The sequence below is a fragment of the Mirounga leonina genome, unplaced genomic scaffold (assembly GCF_011800145.1).
Source record: "Mirounga leonina isolate KUSES-001 unplaced genomic scaffold, KU_Mleo_1.0 Mir_174, whole genome shotgun sequence".
NCBI classification, from domain to species: domain Eukaryota; kingdom Metazoa; phylum Chordata; class Mammalia; order Carnivora; family Phocidae; genus Mirounga; species Mirounga leonina.
This window is the reverse complement of record NW_023270451.1, coordinates 71,960,453-71,983,728: the sequence shown is the minus strand read 5'-3', so window position 1 is coordinate 71,983,728 and position 23,276 is coordinate 71,960,453. Positions and strand designations below refer to the sequence as shown.

The following is a 23,276-nucleotide window of genomic DNA, read 5'->3' as shown; positions in this document are numbered from 1 at the left end:
AGCCCCATCTTCATTCCTTCTTTCAGAGGTAGTTAGCTACACCAATCTTTTTTTTTTTTTAACGTTAAGTTGTATCACTTCTTGGTGTATTCACTACTGGTTCAGAAATTAGCTTTCTTGGATTTTTCTCTTCTCCTATTGTCTTTGTTCCTGTGGACTTATACCTTTAAAATTCCCCTTTGCTTTGTTTCAGTGGAACAATGGAAGGACAGATAAATGTGTATGCTCATCCATCACCTTTTTTTTTTTTTTTTACAATTATTTAAGGTTCATACTAAGTGACAATTATTAACTTTATCATTCTATTGCCATGTGGTTGGATCTGGAGTGTATTTTACTCAGAATGGCCTTCTTCCACTTCCCCCAATCTATAGATCCATCAAATTTGCTGAATGTCCCTCCTAAATTCTAAAATTCTATGCCAGTGTCTTCCTTGGCAAACTGCATGCCTGGGTGTATCAAAGCAATATTTTATGTAAGATGGGAGGCATCACAATTGATCACTGTTATCCTTCCTACCTCAAATGTCTTGAGAAGAAATCTGCTAGGAACAACATAAAAGATAGAGGTGGCAGCTTTTATTGATTCTTCATAGCCTCTGACTCTGTGGGCATGAACGATTCATAGCTAAGTCTATGAGTTGAGTTCAACACTAATCTCCAGTTACAGCATCAAGTTTAGAAGGTGCTCTGGTTAGAGTAGAAGGTGGAAAACCTAGAACTCAGGACCTAGCTTGCTCAGGATTCCTCCAAACTGTCTGGAAATCACTGCTCTATGGCAAAAAAACTGGGGGGCCTAAATCAACAATTTATTAGTCTACTGGAGTAAACCTAGAATTGTTTTCTGAGGAGGATTTGACTCGGCCTATAGCTTCTCCTTTAGCCCAACTCCAGATAGGTTTTTTTCACTGGCTTTCACAAATGTTTACTGGGTTGATGCCACAATATTGCCCTAGTGAGAGAGGCTATTCTTATTTATACTATAGCATTAACTATAGTCCATATCATATTATTTTAGATGTACTCTCATGGTAAGTAAATGTTAGAAATAAAAACTAGGGAGTTACTGGGATTGTAGGGGTAACAGGTAGGGAGGAAAGTTCTCTCTGAGACTGCTGCATAGGGGACTGTGTTCTTGGAGTCATCCAGATAGAAATATATACTACCCCACCAGAATAATAGTATTAATGAAGGTTAAGGTCGATTTTTTTTTGTCCATTTATGTTAATTGAAACAATCCACATTTTTTCCAGCCCCTTCTATGTACTGGTACCATATTAGTTAGTATAAACAGGAAAGAAACCAAGTCCATATTTTCAAAGTCCATACTTTCAAAGTCTGGTTGACGAGGTAGATACAGAAACAGATAAATGGCACAATACGTGTGCAAAATGCTAGAGACAGCTCTTGGGTATGACAGAGCTCAGATGAAGGTTACTTAATTCAGTGTGAAAGGGCCCACAAAAGTTTGTGGAAGTGGTGATGCTTAAGCTGAATTTTAAAGGAGGAATGGGCGAAGGAGAATGGGAAAAGGTAGGAGAATGGGCATTAAGTTCAGAGGAGACAGCTTGAATAAAGATAAGGGACTGAGAAATGGCATGACATTGCAGGAAAATTAAGGGCAGTTTGGTGTTCATAAAAGTAGAGATACAGATTGTGAAGAACATTCTAGGTCATGTTAAGGATCTTGGACCTTGCCCACAGGACGACGAGAAGCCACTGTAGCAAGCTGTATGGTCAGATTTGCCTTTAGATAGATCACTTTGGTATAGCAGTTGTAGGAGGAGAAGAATGGAAGCAGGCTACTGAGAGGATTCGGGTGAGAAACAATGGAGGTGTAAATTAGGGCAGTGGCAGCAGGGATGAAGAAGAAATGACAGATGTCGAAATATTTAGGAAATAAAATCAGCAGATCTTCATAGCAACTATCAAAAATAGGCATTATTATTATACCTAATTTAGAGATGAGATAATTGAAACTCACAGAAATTGAAAATCATGTCGCATATCCCGTAACCAGAAATAACAATGTTTCTCTGGGGGAAATGCATTCAGAGTTTTAAAAAAGAACTTCTGGATCGCAACACATGCATCAGTTGGTGAGTGAATATTTGTGCCAAAACAGGTACTGAATGAAAGATTAAGGAAAGGAAAGACCAGTCCAAGTAGAAGGTCAGAAGGAACAGTTTCAGTAAGTAAAATCCACATTTAGCAAGGGATAAAATAGGTATGTAATTAAATACATTGCTTTAATTAAGGACCTTAGAGTCTAAAAATACTTGAAAATCCAAAGGTACTGTTTAATCTTAGGAGAAATTCTTAATGGAGATAAATAGATGATTTGAAGTGAACCTTCCTATGCTCTGTAAGATAATTGTTACTATCAGTGCTTGAAAGGAGAGGAAGGAAGAAAGGGAATGGGAGTACCTACAGATATAAGAAAAAGGGCTGGCTCAGGTAAACACAGATTTACCAGGCAGTTCAGCAATAGAAAGGTAGCAGATTTCAGGCTCTCAGTGCAAGCACTTTGTTAATTTATTTTAATTTGATGAAATATTTACTGAGTACCTGCTATGTTCAAGGAGCTATGGCTGAATGGGTTCTGTTATTGATACTGATAATTATACCAGCCTTGTCAATATCTTGTCTGTATCAGCACAAAGAACTCACTGGGCCCTGTGCAGCTCACCCAGGTTGGCTGGGGTTTCTACCTGGCGCTTTGGTTTATAATCCGAGCCGATGTGGAGTGGTTGATGAGGGAAAGCAGTCTTAGTGCGAGCTGATTTGGCAGTGGTGGCTGGGTTGTTAACTAACTCACATAACTAATTCAGTGTGGAAAGTAGGAAACTAAGTGAATTGCAACATGGGTAATTGACCCCTAATGAATTCAAGCTAAATAGTTATTTTCACTATTCTGGTTTCTCAGTATGTTACTGGGATGCATTTTTCAACCGTTTAGATGTTTCAAATGGCTCTGCTAAAACTAAAAGAAGCTCTGTGATAATGAAACCTTTTTGCTGTTTCATGGTGTATGTGAAACCTTAAGTGATCCTTGGTAAAAGACTGGTATACAAGGAAAATCAGGGAATAATCCATTAACCAAATAGTGGACGTAGAAAATACCATATTAGCACTTAAGAATCTTAACTTTCTAATCAAAAGACTGGAGTGGCTTGAACTCTTTACAGTCTTTTATTTTCTTTAATTTTTTCTATTATGTTCAGTTAGCCAGCATACAGTACATTATACGTTTCTAAGACTAAAGTTATACTTTGCCATCAGGATTTTATTGAAGACAGAAGATTATAGTTTAAAAAACTGAGTACTTTAATCAATGAAATAGAAATCAAAAGAACAGATCAACGAAACTAGGAGCTGGTTCTTTGAAAGGATTAGTAAGACTGATAAACCCCTGGCGAGACTTATCATAAAGAAAAGATAAATAAATAAAATCATGAATGAAAGAGGAGAGATCACAACCAACACCAAAGAAATACAAACAATTATAAGAACATATTATGAGTGACTATATGCCAGCAAATTAGATAATCTGGAAGAAATGGATGCATTCCTAGAGATGTATCAACTACCAAAACTGAACCGGAAGAAACAGAAAACCTGAACAGACCCATACCCACTAAGGAAATTGAAGCAGTAATCAAAATCTCCCAACAAACAAGAGCCCAGGGCCTGATGGCTTCCCAGGGGAATTCTACCAAACATTTAAAGACGAATTAATACCTATTCTTCTGAAACTCTTCCAAAAAATAGAAATGGAAGGGAAACTTCCAAACTCATTTTATGAGGCCAGCATTACTTTGATCCCCAAATCAGACAAAGACCCCATCAAAAAGGAGAATTACAGACCAATATCCCTGATGAACATGGATGCAAAAATTCTCACCAAAATACTAGCCAATAGGATCCAACAGTACATTAAAAGGATTATTCACCACGATCAAGTGGGATTTATTCCTGGGCTGCAAGTTTGGCTCAACATCTGCAAATCAATCAATGTGATATGATACATTAATAAAAAAAAAAAGAACAAGAACCATATGATCCACTCAATAGATGCAGAAAAAGCATCTGACAAAGTACAGCATCCTTTCTTGATTAAAACTCTTCAGAGTGTAGGGATAGAGGGTACATACATACCTCAATATCATAAAAGCCATCTATGAAAAACCCACAGCAAATATCATTCTCAATGGGGAAACGTGAGAGTTTTCCCCCTAAGGTCAGGAACACGGCAGGGATGTCCACTATCACCACTGCTATTCAACATAGTACTAGAAGTCCTAGCCACAGCAATCAGACAACAACAAGAAATAAAAGGCATCTGAATCGGCAAAGAAGGAGTCAAACTCTCACTCTTTGCAGATGATATGATACTTTACGTGGAAAACCCAAAAGACTCCACCCCAAAACTGCTAGAACTCATACAGGAATTCAGTAAAGTGGCAGGATATAAAATCAATGCACAGAAATCAGTGGCATTTCTATACACCAACAACAACACAGAAGAAAGAGAAATTAAGGAGTCGATCCCATTTACAATTGCACCCAAAACCATAAGATACCTAGGAATACATCTAACCAAAGAGGCAAAGAATCTGTACTCAGAAAACTATAGAAAACTCATGAAAGAAATTGAGAAAGACACAAAGAAATGGAAAAACGTTCCATGCTCTTGGATTGGAAGAACAAATATTGTGAAGATGTCAATGCTACCTAGAGCAATCTACACATTCAATGCAATCCCCATCAAAATACCATCCACTTTTTTCAAAGAAATGGAACAAATAATCTTAAAATTTGTATGGAACCAGAAAAGACCCCAAATAGCCAGAGGAATGTTGAAAAAGAAAAGCAAAGCTCATGGCATCACAATTCCGGACTTCAAGCTCTATTACAAAGCTGTCATGATCAAGACAGTATGGTACTGGCACAAAAACACACACATAAATCAATGGAACAGAATAGAGAGCCCAGAAATGGACCCTCAACTCTATGGTCAACTAATCTTCGACAAAGCAGGAAAGAATGTCCAGTGGAAAAAAGACAGTCTCTTCGACAAATGGTGGTGGGAAAATTGGACAGCCACCTGCAGAAGAATGAAACTGGACCATTTCCTTACACCACACACAAAAATAGACTCAAATGGATGAAAGACCTCAATGTGAGACAGGAGTCTATCAAAATCCTAGAGGAGAACACAGGCAGCAACCTCTTCAACCTCAGCCGCAGCAACTTCTTCCTAGAAACATCGCCAAAGGCAAGGGAAGCAAGGACAAAAATGGACTATTGGGACTTTGTCGAGATAAAAAGCTTTTGCACAGCAAAGGAAACAGTCAACAAAACCAAAAGACAACTGACAGATTGGGAGAAGATATTTGCAAATGACATATCAGATAAAGGGCTAGTATCTCAAATCTATAAAGAACTTATCAAACTCAACACCCAAAGAACAAATAATCCAATCAAGAAGTGGGCAGAAGACATGAACAGACACTTTTCCAAAGAAGACATCCAAATGGCTAACAGACACATGAAAAAGTGCTCAACATCACTCGGCATCAGGGAAATCCAAATCAAAACCTCAATGAGATACCACCTCACACCAGTCAGAATGGCTAAAATTAACAAGTCAGGAAACGACAGATGTTGGTGAGGATGCGGAGAAAGGGGAACCTCCTACACTGTTGGTGGGAATGCAAGCTGGTGCAACCACTCTGGAAAAACAGTATAGAGGTTCCTCAAAAAGTTGAAAATAGAGCTACCGTATGACCCAGCAACTGCACTACTGCATATTTACCCCAAAGATACAAATGTAGTGATCCGAAGGGGTACGTGCACCCCGATGTTTATAGCAGCAATGTCCACAATAGCCAAACTGTGGAAAGAGCCAAGATGTCCATTGACAGATGAACGGATAAAGAAGATGTGATACACACACACACACACACACACACACACACACACACACAATGGAATATTATGCAGCCATCAAAAGTAATGAAATCTTGCCATTTGCAATGACATGGATGGAACTAGAGGGTATTATGCTAAGCGAAATAAGTCAATCAGAGAAAGACATGTATCATATGATCTCACTGATATGAGGAATTCTTAATCTCAGGAAACAAACTGAGGGTTGCTGGAGTCGTGGAGGGGTGGGAGGGATGGGGTGGCTGGGTGATGGACATTGGGGAGGGTAGATGCTATGGTGAGAGCTGTGAATGTGTAAGACTGATGAATCACAGACGTGTACCTCTGAAACAAATAATACATCCTATGTAAAAAAAAAAAAAAGATAGTAGGAAGGGAAAAATGAAGAGGGGGAAATCGGAGGGGGAGATGAACCATGAGAGACTATGGACTCTGAGAAACAAACTGAGTGTTCTGGAGGGGAGGGGGTTGGGGGGATGGGTAAGCTTGGTGATGGGTATTGAAGAGGGCACGTATTGAATGGAGCACTGGGTGTTATATGCAAACAATGAATCATGGAACACTACATCAAAAACTAATGATGTAATGTATGGTGGTTAACATAACAAAATAAAATAAAATTAAAAAAAAAATTAAAAAACACCCCCCCCCAAAAAAAAAACCTGAGTACTTTAAAGTTATAGTAGATGTTTTAAATTAATGCATATAGCTATTTATTTTTAAAATTCCTCTCTATATGGCATTAATGAAGTGTTAGTATCCTATACACCATCCTAGGGGTATTCAGGGCTACTCAGACATTTAATAGTCTATAGTTATTCTGCTTTTAAAAAATAAAAGTTTATAAGACATCTAACTGAAAAAAAATTCGTATGCACAATCAACTCAATGAGACATGTTATAATTCCTAATGAGAATGCAGTTGAACACAGACAGGAGCCCTCGATGCCCAAAGGGCTCTGGGCTTGGATGGCCTGTCATTTTTGTCACCGTTTTTACTAAAACCACCATGCAGCAGCTTCTTCATTTCTATGTCTCCTGATACACTCAAGTGCACGTTTACAAAGTCATTTAATGAGAGCTGAGGTTTAACCTGAAGTTTTGCTCGCTGTAACCCTGAATAAATACCCCTTTACCCTATGCCTGAGTTCCATGGCGACATGGCTTTTGGGAGGCTATGAAGTGTAAGGGCTCAAAGTCTAATTTCAGAATGCAATGCACCAAAGATCCCTCGACAGTGAAATTAAATTCAGGCAGACTGGCCCAGTTAACAACAGGTAGGATAGGAGAAGGGGGTAAACAACTGGACACAGACCTGGGCATTCCACACTGAGTAGCACTATGGGCAAATATTGGCAGCAGAATGGAAGAGTCAGAAATAACATATCTTCAGGATGACTAAGAATGGAGAAACAAGCTTTAAAGAGAAGAAGCAGAAGGAAAAAACCCTACCACTGATCGAGAGATCACTGTTTGCTAGGCAGTGTCAGGTGTTGTGCATACATGAGTTGACTCCATCCTATGAGAAACTGATAATACAGATAATCCCATGGGTGATATTAAAAGTGCCTGTCCAAGGCCAAGCTCATGCTTGTCTGCTGAGTTATGCTGGTGCTGAGGAACAGGGGTAAGGCAGGAGCATAACACTAGATGTGGTCTTGCCTCAATACTCCATGGGTAGGGCTGGGTCAAGAGAAGAGAAAATCTGGGTACAGTGTTGAAGAGAAGCACCGCTCCCACTCGTTTGTAGGCGGAGTTTCAGGCCACTGGTGGTGCGTGTGGCAGCCATCTGTCCGTCAGTGACCCATGCTCTGCTTCCCCGAGCGAGGCAGATACAGCAGCATATGCAACAGTCTTTTGTGGGGGCGTTTCTCCAGCACACTTCCAAGATTTCTGTGAAAAGCCTCAAGGCTGCTGGCTGGAGAAATGTGGTAATTGGGCTGTGGTACCTTTAAACAAATAACACGAAGGAGTTTTCCTCATGCTCCCTCTTTTAGAAGCAGGCATGACAGAAGTTCTGAACATCTCCTCTCTCTGAGTAAAGTTTGAGCAAATACTTTTCTTCATAAAGCCGACCCTAAAGGATGGCCTTCATAATTCCTGTATGAAGAGAGACTGATGCTATTTCTGTCTTGGTGCTTACAATAATAATCCATAAATCTTAATATTAATATTTTGGTAGGAATTTCTCTCTGTGCTTTTGCAGTATCCTGATATCACTCTTTAAAACACTGTACTGTAAAAAGTCAAAGTCTTGTCATCACAGTTCTTGAGTGAAGTTCTATGTTGCCCTAAAAATTGTGTAAGAGACTCTCTTGGAGGAAACGGACAGGTCCTCACTAGACCCACAGAGTTTCCAATGAAGGGAGAGGACACGTGACCACTTTATTCTGATCCTTTGTTCAGCCTGCCTCACCTAAATCTCCCAGAGCTTCCTCACTATAAAGAGAAGATGCTTAGTTTAATTAGAAAATAGCCCTATTACATGACAGTGTCCAACACAGAACCTGGAGTAAAAGGTAAACACCTAAAACTGTATGTTACAGATCAGTTCTGAAGCTTAGAGAAAGTATATGCTTCTTTTAAAAATAATTCACTAAGAACCACAGAGAACTAATTTTTTTCAGACTTAGAACGTTAAGATTCTCAATAATGAGCTATATAGAGAAAGCGATATTGTTTGAATTTGCATTTCTCCCCCAGGTATTAGGCTAATGACTTTATAATTTTCCTTTCAGGAAGTTTCTCACATAAAGACAATCTATATACAGAGACCCACTTACATAGCTTATCACCACCTTTACTGAGGTTCTATAATATAATAATGCTGATAATACCTTGGCTTGTCTTCCAACATCAGGCTTCATAACATCTTCGTCCTACGCTGTGTGTTTTAGAAGAATGAGGCTCCGAAGAGATATAGAATACACACATATTGGAAAATAAAAAGAATAAAAAAGAGGAAACCCTCAATTGCAATTAAAATGCAATAGTCCTCCACGACACATCCCAACGCTAGTTAATACAGACATTTCCATTAACTTTAATCTTTAAGTGGTGATTGTCAAAAAAAAAAAAAAAGAAAAGAAAAGAAATCAAGTTTGCGTTTCTTAAAAGACAAGAGGGAAGAAAATGACTTGTCATATCTGACTGGTTGGGAAATATAAAATCCAATTCTGAAGAAGTGGAGATAAGAGAAGTGCTGGGAAGTGCCATCAGCTTAGCAAACACTAAATAATGAACAATGCAGAGACTGTCCAGCATGATAAAATACTCTATTAGAGGGACTGTTTTTAAATGAGTGATAATTGTGGCCCATCCACAGAGAAAGGTTATTGAATTTTTATCTGTAGCAAGAAGCTTTTGAAAGACTTGCAGAAAAGTCACCTACAAATAGTACCTTCTTTAGATGAATTTGACCAAAGGGGTTTTCCAGCATGTGGCATCTTTCTGACATTTACAGGATTTTTGCTTCCTTGAAGAATCTGATCAGATATTCTTAGTTTCTAGAAAGACACTCAGGCTTTTCATCAGTTGTACAGAAAAGTCCTCATTATTCTTCCTTTCATAAAAATTGGATTAAGTTGTTCGTTAAGGACTCCAGTCAAATCCACCCAGGATTCAATGACCAGCACTCAAAGATGTTAGTACCCAGAATTAACTGCTGTTAATAAACAACACTGTGGCCTTGGAAACCCATACCTGATGTGTACCTATATCTCCCATGAAGGAGGAGGTCTTTTACATTTTTATTGTATGATTTATAATACTGGATACACATTTATAGTATTGAATTTAGGACAATAAAGTAAAAAAGAACCTTTCTAAAATACATGACTACAAAATTTGTTTCCAAAATAGATCCTCGTTGTGGATGGGGGAGGGGAGGCGGTACAGCTTTTAAGTTTCAGCTTCTTAAAATGGGTGGAATGTCAAGATCACTTATCCCCATGTCCCCTTTTATTTATTTATTATTATTTTTTTAATTTAAGTAGGCTCTACACCCACCGTGGAGCCCAATGTGGGGCTTGAACTCGCAACCCTGAGATCAAGACCTGAGATGAGATCAATAGTCGGATGCTCAAACGACTGAGCCACCCAGGCGCTCCGACCCACACCCCCTTTTAAAGCTCACTCAATGCCATTCATGCCAGGGATGCAGCATCACGTTCATCTTGCTGTAATTTTGGGAGACAGCTGAAGAAGAGCATTACCCCCGGGGGGAAACAGAGGCACACCAGTAACAGGTGATTACGTTGTTTTTCTAGACACTGTGGTCTGCACTCGGTCAGGCTTTAGTCTAGATTTTGTCACTGTCCCATTGTGACCTTGGGCAAAGGTCATATTTCTGTTTCATGATCATGCTTTGTAAAACTGAGAGAATGAAGGCTGGCCTGTCAACTAGCTTGAGGCAGGGATAAGGGATTAAGAATGAATGATTACAAAGGACCTTGAAAATATGAAATGCAATCTAAACACTGAGTCCGTTATGGTCACGGTGACGCCCTTTGGGACTGCTGTGTGCACACACGATTCGCACACAGTGCCCGACTGCTACACTTGACTGGGGCTGGAAGTCTGGAAAGGGTCCTTATGCACTACTGATTAATAAGTAAGCTGTCTGGAAAAGCATATCCAGTTTACATTTAGAGTATTTTTCTAAATTCAATCTCCACAGATGGTAATTTCTTCCATTAAATCTGGGCCAGCCCTCTATCCTCTTCATTTTTTCCCCGTCAGGATTCGTCTCTCCTACCCACTGCACTTTGTGGCATACCTAAACTTAGTTTCATGGGTGAAGAAATTAAAAGACACACTCTTTTTCTAGTGAGGAGTTCATTAAGTCATGGTTAGTGGGCTTATCTCAAGTTTTAAAGCACCCAACTACCTCAGGGCTTCTCTAGATAAGAGCTTAGATTTAATAGTACAATGCATGCCTTCAGGTACAATCTTTCAGTCTATCCTCATTGTAAGAGGCTTCTGTTACTTGGCAGCCAAATCAGTCCCCTTAGATTTTTTGCTCAACTCCTACTGCCCTAAATAGCTACTCCTCCTCGGCTCAGGTAATCCTGCATCTGCACTATCCTCCTCAGTCTGACTCCTCAGCATGCCATTTATGAGCCCTCTCTTGTTTTCCAACCTCTTCTGGCCTCCCCCCCTTAACCAAAGATTTTCAGTTTTATTTCTTCTTCCTGTTGCCATTTTATAGTTTTGTTTGCAGATACAATTGTTCAGCTGGAAGCTCCCAGCCACCATACTTAAGTATCCATGATATTACCATATTTTAATAAAATATTTCCCTTACGGATACAAACGTTGGCATTTTCACAGGAACAGCCACATAATTCTTTACGGACAGGTACTAAGAGCTCCGTAATTATGTTGAAATGCCCACAGCACTAGGCTTCTGTAGCTTCACAATTGATAAGCACCTCTTTGCTGAGGGAGGTTGGGTACTGCTTTCTAATCAGTCCTCAGGACAGGACAATGAACTCTACAGATGACCAGCTGACTGACAGGAAGGGAACTGTTTTCGATTCTGTCTTTAAATAATAACTGAGCCCTCTTTTCATAGTTCTGAAGAACAAAAAGGGTATCTTTTGGCGATTCAACTTTGGCTTCTCAGATGGGCACTTGTAGACAGGGGTGACTCTCAGATGCAGGTCCATTCTCAGACACATTCCCATGACCTCTGAAACACTGGGGAACTCTGTGCAGCGAGAGCCATGATTTACTAGAAATGATTCAGGAGCACAGATGTTAGAGTTTGAAAAGCAACCACAGGACTTGAGATCAAAGGAAGCCCAAAGGGGTGGGAGGAAGGTCAAGACCCAGCATTAAGGGAGGAGAGCAGTGAGTGTGAGCTCTAGTGAGACGGTTGAGAGCAGGAACCCCAGGAGCCCCATCCTGAATCCCTGTGCTGTGTAGCACACACTGCTAACAACTCCCAAGTTCATCATCCCTTTTTTTTTTTTAAAGATTTTATTTATTCACTTGACAGAGAGAGACGGCCAGAGACAGAATACAAGCAGGATAAGTGGGAGAGGGAGAAGCAGGCTTCCCGCTGAGCAGGGAGCCTGATGTGGGACTCGATCCCAGGACCCTGGGATCATGACCTGAGCCGAAGGCAGACGCTTAACGACTGAGCCAACCAGGCGCCCCTCATCATCCCTCTTAATGGTTACAGTAACCTGATGAGTTTGTATCATCGTTTCTATTTAACAGGTAAAGAGACCTATTTAGAGAAGTCTATTCGGAAAGGCTAAATAATTTCCCTATGGTGACACAATAACTTGCCTCACCTGTCTCCAAGTGGATCTGACTTCAAAGTCACATATGTGCTATATGCCTGCCTCCTAGACCAGGAAAAATATGGGACAGAGTCTATGGATTAAAAGAGCATCATAGATATTCAGGGAGAGGCAAAAATGGCCCTGATTTAGGAGCCATGTGAGGGCACTCAATGAGAGGAAAGGGAAAAAACAGAATAGAAGTGTTTAAGAAGAGGAGTAACCATTGTGTATCAGTATTTAAAATGTACTAAAAACAAAGCAACATGGGACAGCCTGAAGCTGGGACGATAATCAGCAATAATAGTGCATAATGTACCAGTATGGAGAAAGAGTTAGAGGGGTCCAGATGGTCTTCCTTATAAAATGAGAGAACCACCAGCATCTCTACTGTTAGTAACAACAGGGTTTCAAGAGAGTCCTAGGAATCAGGTGAATACCCTACGCACAGGGATTTTCTACGCCATTCCTTCTTAAGATGAATTTCAATCAGTTCATAAATAACAGAGTACAATTAAGACTGAAAATGAACAGAATGGAGTCATCATAAGATTATCATTTGGTGTTTTTTACTCCTACAAAACATATGATTAGTTGTGAAAGTGGGTACAACATGGGAACATACTTGGACATTATTTTAAAAAGTAATAAAAGCTCATACAAAAGTAGAAGTAGCTTCAATTAAGTAAGATCAAAATAAATTCAGAGTTGGACAGTGGGCAGGAAACTCATGAAGGAGATGCTAAGACCAGTGGTAATTTAATTTTCTCAGTAAAAAGCATGATCATGAGGGGCACCTGGTGCGTCAGTCGGTTAAACATCCAACTCTTGATTTCAGCTCAGGTCACGATTTCACAGTTGTGGTTTTGAGCCCCGCGTCAGGCTTCATGCTCAGCGTGAAGTCTGCTTGAGATTCTCTCTCTCCCTCTCCTTCTGTCCCTCTCCCCGCTCATGTATTTTTTCTCTCTCAAAATCAATAAATAAAATCTTAAAAAAAGGAAAAAAAAGCACGCTCATGAAATTAACCAAGGCAGTGAACGTGGACAGTATCACCAACAGAGGAAGGAGAATGGTAAGAGTGAAGCCACAGAAGGACAGTCAAGAAAATGACAACTAATAAGACCAAAAACTGATGCTGGCCTAGAAAGCCTAACGTCAGAGAGATGATTAGAGCAAGTAAATATGTACAGTCGTGCTAAGGAATACCTGACGGGGAGCTGTCTGGTAACAGTCCACAAATATTTGAAACTTGTAAATACTGCAGCGAGAGGAATTACCATGTGTGGAGTTTTAATTAAAAATAATCAGATGAAATTATGACAGGGAAAAATCTGGCTTAATAGTTTGACAAATGCAAAGCTGAAACAGGACAGTGTCCCATGAGATCTTGCCTAGGGACATTTTTATTCACATCTGTGTCAAGGCAGAAAAACATACAGCAGTAGGCGTGTGTATGGAGGAGTCTGCATTTTATCTTTCATGTACCGGTAAAGCAGAGAAAGCAGAGAAAGTATGGGAGAATTCATAGTCCATCTTCTAGAAAATGATAAATTACAGCAGGCAACCAATAAAGGCCTCCTGGTACGCCACAAAACCACGCACGTGAGGGATGGGAGTATACAGACACCTGGACCTGTTCCATCCTTAATTTCAGTTATACAATTGACTTGTACACAATTCAGCATTCATTCAATTGGTTTGGGAATTGCAGCCTTTTGTATTAAGGGAGACAAGGATTCCTTGTGCCCTTCTCATTTGGCTGGCTTGAGAAGGGTAAGAGGAATGTTTTTATTTTTAACCAAATGTGAGCCAAAGTTTGGCTAACTAAAAAACTGCTAAGCAGAAGTGGGTTGTTGTCCTGACTCTGGCATAGACTCAAAGTATAACATTTTGTGCCTGGTGTTCTTGTCCAGAAAATAGGAAGTCATGTTAATCCCAAGCTTTTGAGAATAGAAGAACTGGCAAAATAACCAAAAATAATTTCCCCAACAGAAGAGGAAGAGAGATTAAAGAAGACACTAGAGGGGCTCCCAGTCTGTGGTTCTTCATCTTGGCTATTCGTTGAATCACCTGGGGAGATGATAAAAAGCACAGTGGTCTAGGCCTCTCCCCCAGAGGGGTGAGCGAAAGCTCCATAGGTGATTCTAATATAAGCCAAGGATGTGAACCAATCCTTTATAACAGTGGTTCTCAACCTCCGATCTGATTGGTTTGGGGATGCCCAGGCCACATGTTGGAACAATTAAATGGAGATCTCTGACAGTGGGGCCCAGCACCAGGATTATAAAAGCTCCCAACTGATTACAATTGATGTGTAGCCAACTTTGAGAATTGCTACTCTACACTTCCCAGGAAGCAAGTCTCACTCACACACAGGCCCGGAGTCAGCATTGTACATTGATTTTTTTAGTAAAGAAAATTCAGGTAACTCTTTTAATCTCAGCATGGCTTTGTCTGAAATACGACTGTATACGTTTTTAAGGAATGTTTAGCACATATGGCAACTAAGAAGTAGCTGTAGGCCCTCATCAAGTGGCTCAGGGTAGGAAAAAACAGCTCCTCCCACACAGACTCTCAGACCCATAAGATTATAGAATCTATATCAACTGCATAATTGCTTAAGGTAGACAATTGTTTTCTTTAGCAGCTATTCAACTTGTCCAAACATTGGGCTTATAAGAGATGAATTCATCATGTTAAAAAATAGTCACTAGAAAGATAAACACACAAAGCAATTTGTGGTGGAAAAGTGGAAAGTCGCTCCAGAATTCAGAAGGAACTGTCTGGAAAGGGCTACATGAATTGGAGGCATAAAAATCAATCCCAGAACATCATCAGTGATAAGTCACACTGATAGGAGTTATTCTTGAAACGAATTGATGAGAATAGCACTTTATCTCTGTGTTTTTCCTTCCCAAAACCCGTAAGTCCAGTCTAATCATGAGAAGAGATTAGGCAAACCCATACTGAAGGACATTCTGCAAAGTACCTGACCAGTTTTCCTCCAAACTGTCAAGGTCATCAAAAGGGAAGAAAGTCTAGGAAGCTGCCACAGCCTAGATGAACTTAAAGAAGAAATATAATGCCTACATACATTATGATATCCTAGATGGGATCCTGGAACAGAAGAAGGACATTAGGTAAAAACGAAGAAAAGTCTAATAAAGACAAGACATTAGTTAATAGCAATGTATCAATATTGGTTCATTAGTTATGATGAATGTACCATATTTTTTTTAAAATTTTTTTTTAAGATTTTATTTATTTATTTATTTATTTATTTGAGAGAGAGTGAGAGAGAGAGCACAAGAGGGGGTAGAGTTAGAGGGAGAAGCAGACTCCCCGCCGAGCAGGGAGCCCGATGCGGGACTCGATCCCGGGACTCCGGGATCATGACCTGAGCCGAAGGCAGTCACTTAACCAACTGAGCCACCCAGGCGCCCGAATGTACCATATTAATATAAGATGTTAACAGTAGAGGGAAACTGGGTGTGATATACACATGGAAACTCTGTACCATCTTTGCAACTTTACTCTGAATCTACAACTATTCCAAAATAAAAATTCTAATAAAAAAATCAATCCCTGGACCCCCACAATGGACATATTAGCATCTGACAATGAACTGAGGGGTGGAATTCTATTAGAGTCTTTGCTAACTGTGAGGAAGGTGCACAGTGACTGGAGAAGTGTCAGTATCGCAGCCAAGTTTGAAACAAGCAAAAAGGAAACCATAGTCATTTTATATTGGTTGACTCGAACATTTCTAAAAATGATTGAACAAATCAAATAATCAACCAAATTGCAACAGAAATCATCTGATGGTGTGCAAATTTGTCAATTATATGAAATTACATTCCTGCAATAGCAAAACATCTGTCCTGTCCTGTGCCTGACTGTGCAGGGAGAAATCAAAGATTCTAAACAAATTACATAAATATAGCACAGGACAGTGTTTCCCAGAAGTCGTTCCACGGAAGCAAAGTCCTCGAGATGTTCTGCGGAGAGAGAATTCACTGCTAAGTTTGGGAAACACTGCGTTGCTGTCAATGTGGCTAGTGTGACTGAGGAGCTGAATTTTTAGTTTAATTTAATTTAATTTAAAATAGCCACCCAAGGGCAGTGGCTACTGTATAGGACCGTGTAGTAGCTAGAATTTATTACACAATATGGCAACAAGACAGAGTTTCTAAGTTAGCAAATACTTGTAGAACAAAAACAGAGTGACAAATTTGAGAAATGTGCTCTTCTCAACGGTGATGAAATTCAAAAGGGATATATGCAAAAACCCTGTAAGTTTAAGGAATAGAAATTCTGGTTATACACCGGCAATGATGATCAGAAACGATCACAGGTTCAGTGTTGGCATTAAAGCACTTGCATTAAAAAATATGATGACCCTCCCGAGTGGTTTAATAGAAATATGGCATTAATGGCCCCCCGAGCACTGCCAGTATTGAATCTTGGTCCTGGTCAAGACAGTGATGTAGTGGAGAGAAAATTAAACTGGGAATTTGAAGACCTGCTTCCCTACCAGCTCAGGCATAGACATGCAGTGTGACCATTCTGAAGCCTTAATTTCCTCATGGGCAAAATAACTGAGTTGGACCAGATGATTTCTAAGATCCCTAGCAATAATTCCACTTTAAGAAAGAAGTATAGGGGCGCCTGGGTGGCTCAGTTGGTTAAGCGACTGCCTTCGGCTCAGGTCATGGTCCTGGAGTTCCGGGATCAAGTCCCGCATCGGGCTCCTTACTGAGCAGGGAGCCTGCTTCTCACTCTGACCCTCCCCCCTCTCATGTGCTCTCTCTCTCTCTCTCATTCTCGCTCTCTCAAATAAATAAATACAATCTTTAAAAAAAGAAAAGAAAGAAGTAATAATTTGCACACGCATATTCATGGCAGCATTCTTCACAATAGTCAAGAGGTAGAAACAACCCAAACGTCCACTGACAGATGAATGGATTAAAAAAAAGGTGGTAGATACACACAATGCAATATTATACAGCCATAAAAAAGGAAATCCTGTCACATGCTTCAACATGGATGAACCTTGAAGACATGATGCTAAGTGAAATAAGCCAGTCACTAGAAGAGAAATACTGTTTGATTCCACATATATAAGGGTATCTAAAGTCAAACTCATAGAAACAGGAAGTGGAATGTGGTTACCCAGGGCAGGGAGGGAGAGGAAATGGAGAATTGTTCAGTGGATATAGAGTTTCAGTTGTGCAAGATGAAAAAGTTCTAGAGATCTACTGCACAATAATATATTTAATACTACACTACTGTACACTCAAAAATGGTTAAGATGGGGGCACCTGGGTGGCTCAGTGGGTTAAGCATCTGATTTTTGGTTTTGGCTCAGGTCATTATCTCATGGGTTGTGGGATCGAGGCCCCCCTCTTCCCCCCCAGGCTCCATACTAAGCATGGAGTCTGCTTGAAGACTCTCCCTCTCTCTCTCTCTCTGACCTTTCCCCCACTGGTGCATGCATGCTCTCTCTTTCTCAAATAAATAAATAAATCTTTAAAAAATGGTTAAGATGGTATATTTAATATTATGTATTTTTATAATAAAAAAGTAGATAAATAATTGTAAAACTAATACTACAATTCCTGAACCAATTCCAGAAACCAAAATTATGACATTTATTCACCCTGGAGGTTAGAGGAATGTTTTAACCTTTGGTTTCTCAGACTGGAAAAGCCTAGGGTATGATATTTTATTGCTTATCATCTGTGCATGTGGGCTCAGCAAGAAATCCAGTCATGGGAACTGCGAGCAGAGGTAGATAGCCTGGGTCAAAGGAACCCATGGTAGGGCCCACATTCACAAATAGCCAAATTCACCAACCAAGAGAGTGTGAGTGAACTTGGGCCTGCTCTGGGCTCCTAATTCTGCATGTTTGGTTGCCCTTGATTCAGAGACTGGGATTGTCAGGCCAGATGTCTTTAATATCTAGAGATGGGCAGGTAGAAGCTAGGTAAGTATTTTCAGATACATCTTGTATTTTATGGAGAAAATATTCAACATCTAATTTCTGAAGAATAGGCAGAAGAAAGAGGGTTAGACTGAAGCAAAGGGACTCGAAAGAAAGAAAGAAAGAAAGAAAGAAAGAAAGAAAGAAAGAAAGAAAGAAAGAAAGAAAGGAAGGAAGGAAGAGAAACGAAAAGAAAAGAAAGAAAAAATAAATGACCTCCCAGATGGTAAGGTTACTTAAAGAGCAGAATATGTAATCAAGGAGGTTTTAGGATCTCTAATCCTGGAGATTTTTTTACAGGATCCAAGACAGAGAGGAGGCCCCCTGAGGAAGCAATGCAGACAAAATAAGCCCTTGAGCCCTCCAGTTCTCTGTAGTCTATTTTTAAAAGCTACACATATCTAAAACAAAAGGATACACTACAAAAGAAAACCATTAATGTTCAAATTGAATACACTCCAACAATTTTTATGTAGGTCACATTTGCTGAGAAATTTCTTAACTGGAACAGTTCACCTCAGAGTCTTTGTTTAGGATTCTTACACACAGCAGATAGTACAAAGGGCAGATGTTATCTTCAGTCTGTACTACAAGGTTGAAATTGTGATCCATGGGGGAAAATATGTATAAACTTAGATCCTGAATGCCCAATGCTAAATATGATCCTGCTCAACTTCTTTGCACTGAAACCATGTCCTGAACAAAAAGGGGTTCTAGAGGGGGGAGCGGGAGACAGAGATTGAGTTGCAGATGGGGAGAAAAACAGAGTCAGAAAACAAGGCTTATAGAAAGAGAATCAGGGAGAACCCATGAGAGAAGGTCAAGCTGGGTCAATCCAAGCCTTTCTGGAACTGTTTCTGGAGCTCTTGGAAAAAAATGTTTTTTTTTTTTTGTCTGGGATCAAATAATTCTGGGGCTGCTGGTGGCCAAGGACGCTGACATATGGAAAGTGCTTGCCTGAGATGGAAAGCAATAAAGACAAAATGCCAAGAGACAGAGGAAGGGAGACAGAAGGGCAGGGAGAGAGAGAGAAAGTGTGCAAGAGAGCATGCGGAGGTGTGTAAGCATGTCTGTGACAGGATGCTATCTTGTAAACCTGGATCCAGCCACACCTGAAGCCTTTGATTTACCAGTTTTATGAGTCAATGAATTATTTTCCCTTCCATTGGTCTGTTTCTTTCAATGGAAAGAATCCTAAGCAGAACAGGTACAAGGAAGATGAGGGTGGTGGGGGATCCCAGAAGAAATGGAGCAGGAACCAAAAACTGCAGGAGGACGAAAGTAAGAGCAGTGCCTTTGATGTAGTCAGGACCTCTTTGAGGTGAGGAGACCCTTTTAAGCACAAAGAGAAAGAGTGACATTTAGGCAAACGATAAAAGAGACAGAAAAATTATCTTTGAAGAAATGGTCAGCTTTCACCTCTCGGACAAATGGGCGACCATGCCCTGCTGCTAAAATGCAGTACTCTGTTCTGTGTGACATGACATGTTTTAGGTGGATGGCAGTGCTGCTGTAATGTCTGGAGAGATATTCTACTATGAAAATAATTTTCTGCAAATTTCCTCTACTCCATCAACACTACTAGCTTTGTCATTCTATCAAAACCGCGTATTTACCAAATAGTTAACAGAAATGTGGAGCAAGAAATGAACCGAAATCTTCTTTTCTGGATCTCTTCCCATCCTGCTGAGTATCGCTGAGTGCTAGATAAAAGGCTGGCATTTTCTTCATGCTACCTAGTCTCCAGATTTGGAAACTTTTGTTGAGGTAATCATTTGGTTCACTTTTCAAAGGAATAATAAAGAGCTACCCCTTTTTCCCTTTCTAGAGTCTGACATGGAGCAATCAAAGTAACCCATTATCAGAGAATTCCCTGCTTTGCTCAAATTATAAACATCAATGGGCATCTCTCCTGGGAATTCAAAGAACAGATGAGTGTGGGTGAGCCAGGCTTGTTGTTAGCAGAATAAACCAGGTTCGCTAAATGCTTTGTTTTAGCAAAGACAACATAAGTAGTGATTACAGTTCACTTGGGTTTTGTTCTGATCGTCAAAATGCTGACAGTCACTTAAATCACTCACTGGGTGGAATAATCACCCTGAAAAGAACTGAGAGAATACAACTTACATTATAAAATGGAACTGAACACAGGAGACGAAGTATCAATGGATGTGGTAGAAGAGATCTTTGTCAGAATAGCAGAGATGATTAAAGACAAGAATTAGACATCAAGTGTACTGGGTACTCTCAGTGACATGAACACAACAGGTAAGTTGTTCCATTACAAAGTTGACTGTAACTCAGAGAACATCCTTCTCTTTTTGGAAAACAGCTGATGTCAGGTTAGCCTGTGGGAATCATTCGGGGGCTGGCTGTAGAGGTTACGGACTGTTTTGCTTTGCAAAACCCTTTTCAAATGGACAGAACAGAAATCTGGAATGCTGAGCCACTGGAAATAAGAGACTGCATTATTAAATATTAGATTTCGATGGCCTACCAAACGGGAGGACCCCTTCCAAATGTCACTAGTCAACTGACCCCAAGCAGTCCTGCATTTGTAACGGTCAAAGGAAACCAGGAAAAGCAGCATGTGACCCCTTTACCAGAACTGTTTATTTGGCAATTAGCAAAAGGGGAATTAGCCCTGACATTTATTTTTGGTGGAGTGGGGTGGGGCTGGGATAAACTGGATAATTTAGACTACTGCTTGTGACAGATTGCCTGATACTGACAGGATTAGAAAGTTGAGGGCCTTTCAAGGATATCTCCTGACGAAGATCTGCTCAGGCCCCACACTGTGCCCAAACTATCCTATTCTTACAGATTCCGAGACTAAATATGTGTAATTTTAGCCTCAGACAAAAAGTAATGTTAAATAAGAAGCATAAATATAAAAGTATAAATGAAAAGTAGTATTTCAAGAAGACTTCTAAAGCAGAATATATAATCTCACTCAAAAGCTCCCTTCCTTCTGCCCATTTTCCCCATCCAGTACTGAGCTTTAGGATAGCTACATAATCAGCATGAGGCAGGTTTAGCAGTGAGCATTCAAGGGATCCTGAGCCTCTAGGGGGCACGTATTTCAGGGAAGAATTTACCCCTGTGAGTTTCATCCCCACGGCTTCCATCTCGAGGCTGGAAGCGTGGTTAACAAAATCACGACTTTTCAAAAGACAATGATAATAAATAACTTACTCTGAAGTTCACAGTCCAAACAATGCAGGCCTTTTCCTTCTAATTATCTCCTAACAGTTAACTCTAATATTAAGTTCAAAGCTGAGTCTGTTTCTCTCATGTTATTGGTGTTATTTTACTTTCTCCTGCTGTTTATTTATGCACTCAAATCTGTCAGCGCCTTTATTCCTTCTTCCTAACATTTTTTTTTTTAAGATTTTATTTATTTATTTGAGAGAGAGAATGAGAGAGAAAGAGCACATGACAGGGGGGAGGGTCAAAGGGAGAAGCAGACCCCCTGCTGAGCAAGGAGCCCGATATGGGACTCGATCCCAGGACTCCAGGATCATGACCTGAGCCGAAGGCAGTCGCTTAACCAACTGAGCCACCCAGGCGCCCCTTCCTAACATTTTTTCTTTGCTTCTGTTTTAACAGCCTAACACATACTTCTGAACTCATGCTTTTAATGTGCCCTAAAGTATTTATTTCATTGCTAATGAATAAAGTGTATGCGCCCTAAACTTTTCAAATTCTTTTTCTCGGAGTCATTGGTCCTCAATAGAAAAAAGTTTCCCATTTTTGTTTCATATCCTATCTCTTCCTTTCCTTGAATTCTGTAAGTTATCTCTCAACCGTTCCTTTTCGGGAATCACTGTTTTTCTCATTGTCTATTTTCTAGCACCTTCGTCACTTCTATTATTCTCTTGTAGACACTCTTTCATTAGCTTTACGGCAGTTACAGTGAAACCACCAGCCGTGTGCTCAGCTCTGAGACAGTTCCCATCCTTGAGAAGTTGTAAGGAGGACAAAGGTACTGTTTTCTGTTCTGGAGACACAACCCCTGCGTTCTTCCACGATTTTATGTTTTGAAGGTTTAATATCAAGCTATGTGAATGTGAACCTTTTTTGGCTTTCCCTGCCCCACCCAGGGAAGCCAAGATTACTTCCTTCAGCAGAATCACAAAGGTGCAGCCCAAGCAGAATTCTTGCACGGATCTAGCACCTTCTGACAACCTGGACATTCCCTCATATGGGGACATGTATACGCACCTGCATTTCAAATGAAACTGCTCAGTCTAGTTCCTTCCGCTGTCCCCACAACCGCCGCCATAATAGATACTTACTCTGGGATGTAGAAAGATTGGAGAAAGCTGACTTTGTTCGACCTGCTAGCCACTCCAGGCTTTCATGCATGTTGGCCAAAGCTTTGAGGTCACTGACATCACGGAGGATGTCTTGCGGAGGGATTAACTTATCACCCAGGTTCCCAATGAGAACTTCCGACTCCTTGCCAAAGGCTGCCCTGAGAAACAAATCAGAAACATATTTCACATACAGCACGGAAAAGAGAGAGGTGGGCAATACTGTTTTAGGCAGGTCTAGCACAGTGGTTATTTGTCAGTATTTCATAGCATGCTATCTTTACTAGGTTTACTGTTGTGAGAAAACGATCATATACCTGCTTAAAATTATTCTAGTAGGAGAAAGACAGTTCTTAGAAGAATGAAGTTTCCCTGATCCTCCTACCTTCAACAGGAGCCAGCATGGGCCTCACCTAGACAGTGATGGTCCCTGGGGATGGCTTTGATGCCCATTCTCTTGTGGGTTTTTATCTTGCCTCTTCTGCTATGGACGTTGGCCAATAGCTTAGGGCGTGAAAAATGTACATGGTTTGAAGGTTATTGTCATAAATAAAGCCACCAAGTTGACCAGCTAGAAAATGTTTTAAAATGTTCAAAAACAAAGAGGGTCCAGTCTCTTGAAGCAGATGACAGACCTCATTCATTCACTCATTGACTTGTTGTAAAAGGATCCAAAGCAAACTACGAGGCATTAAGGTTTGTACTATTTGAAAAGAGAGACCAATAAAAACTAAGG

The 23,276-nt window shown here is 40.2% G+C and overlaps 1 protein-coding gene across 1 annotated transcript in view; it reads right to left on the bottom strand.

The window, feature by feature from the left end:
* The window catches only part of EXOC4 (exocyst complex component 4), a 735,341-nt gene that overhangs the window by 92,255 nt on the left and 619,810 nt on the right, over positions 1-23,276 (bottom strand). The window contains exon 14 of the mRNA XM_035021134.1: positions 22,523-22,701. Within this exon, the coding sequence (XP_034877025.1) occupies positions 22,523-22,701 (179 nt within the window). The remainder of the gene's footprint in view (positions 1-22,522; positions 22,702-23,276) is intronic.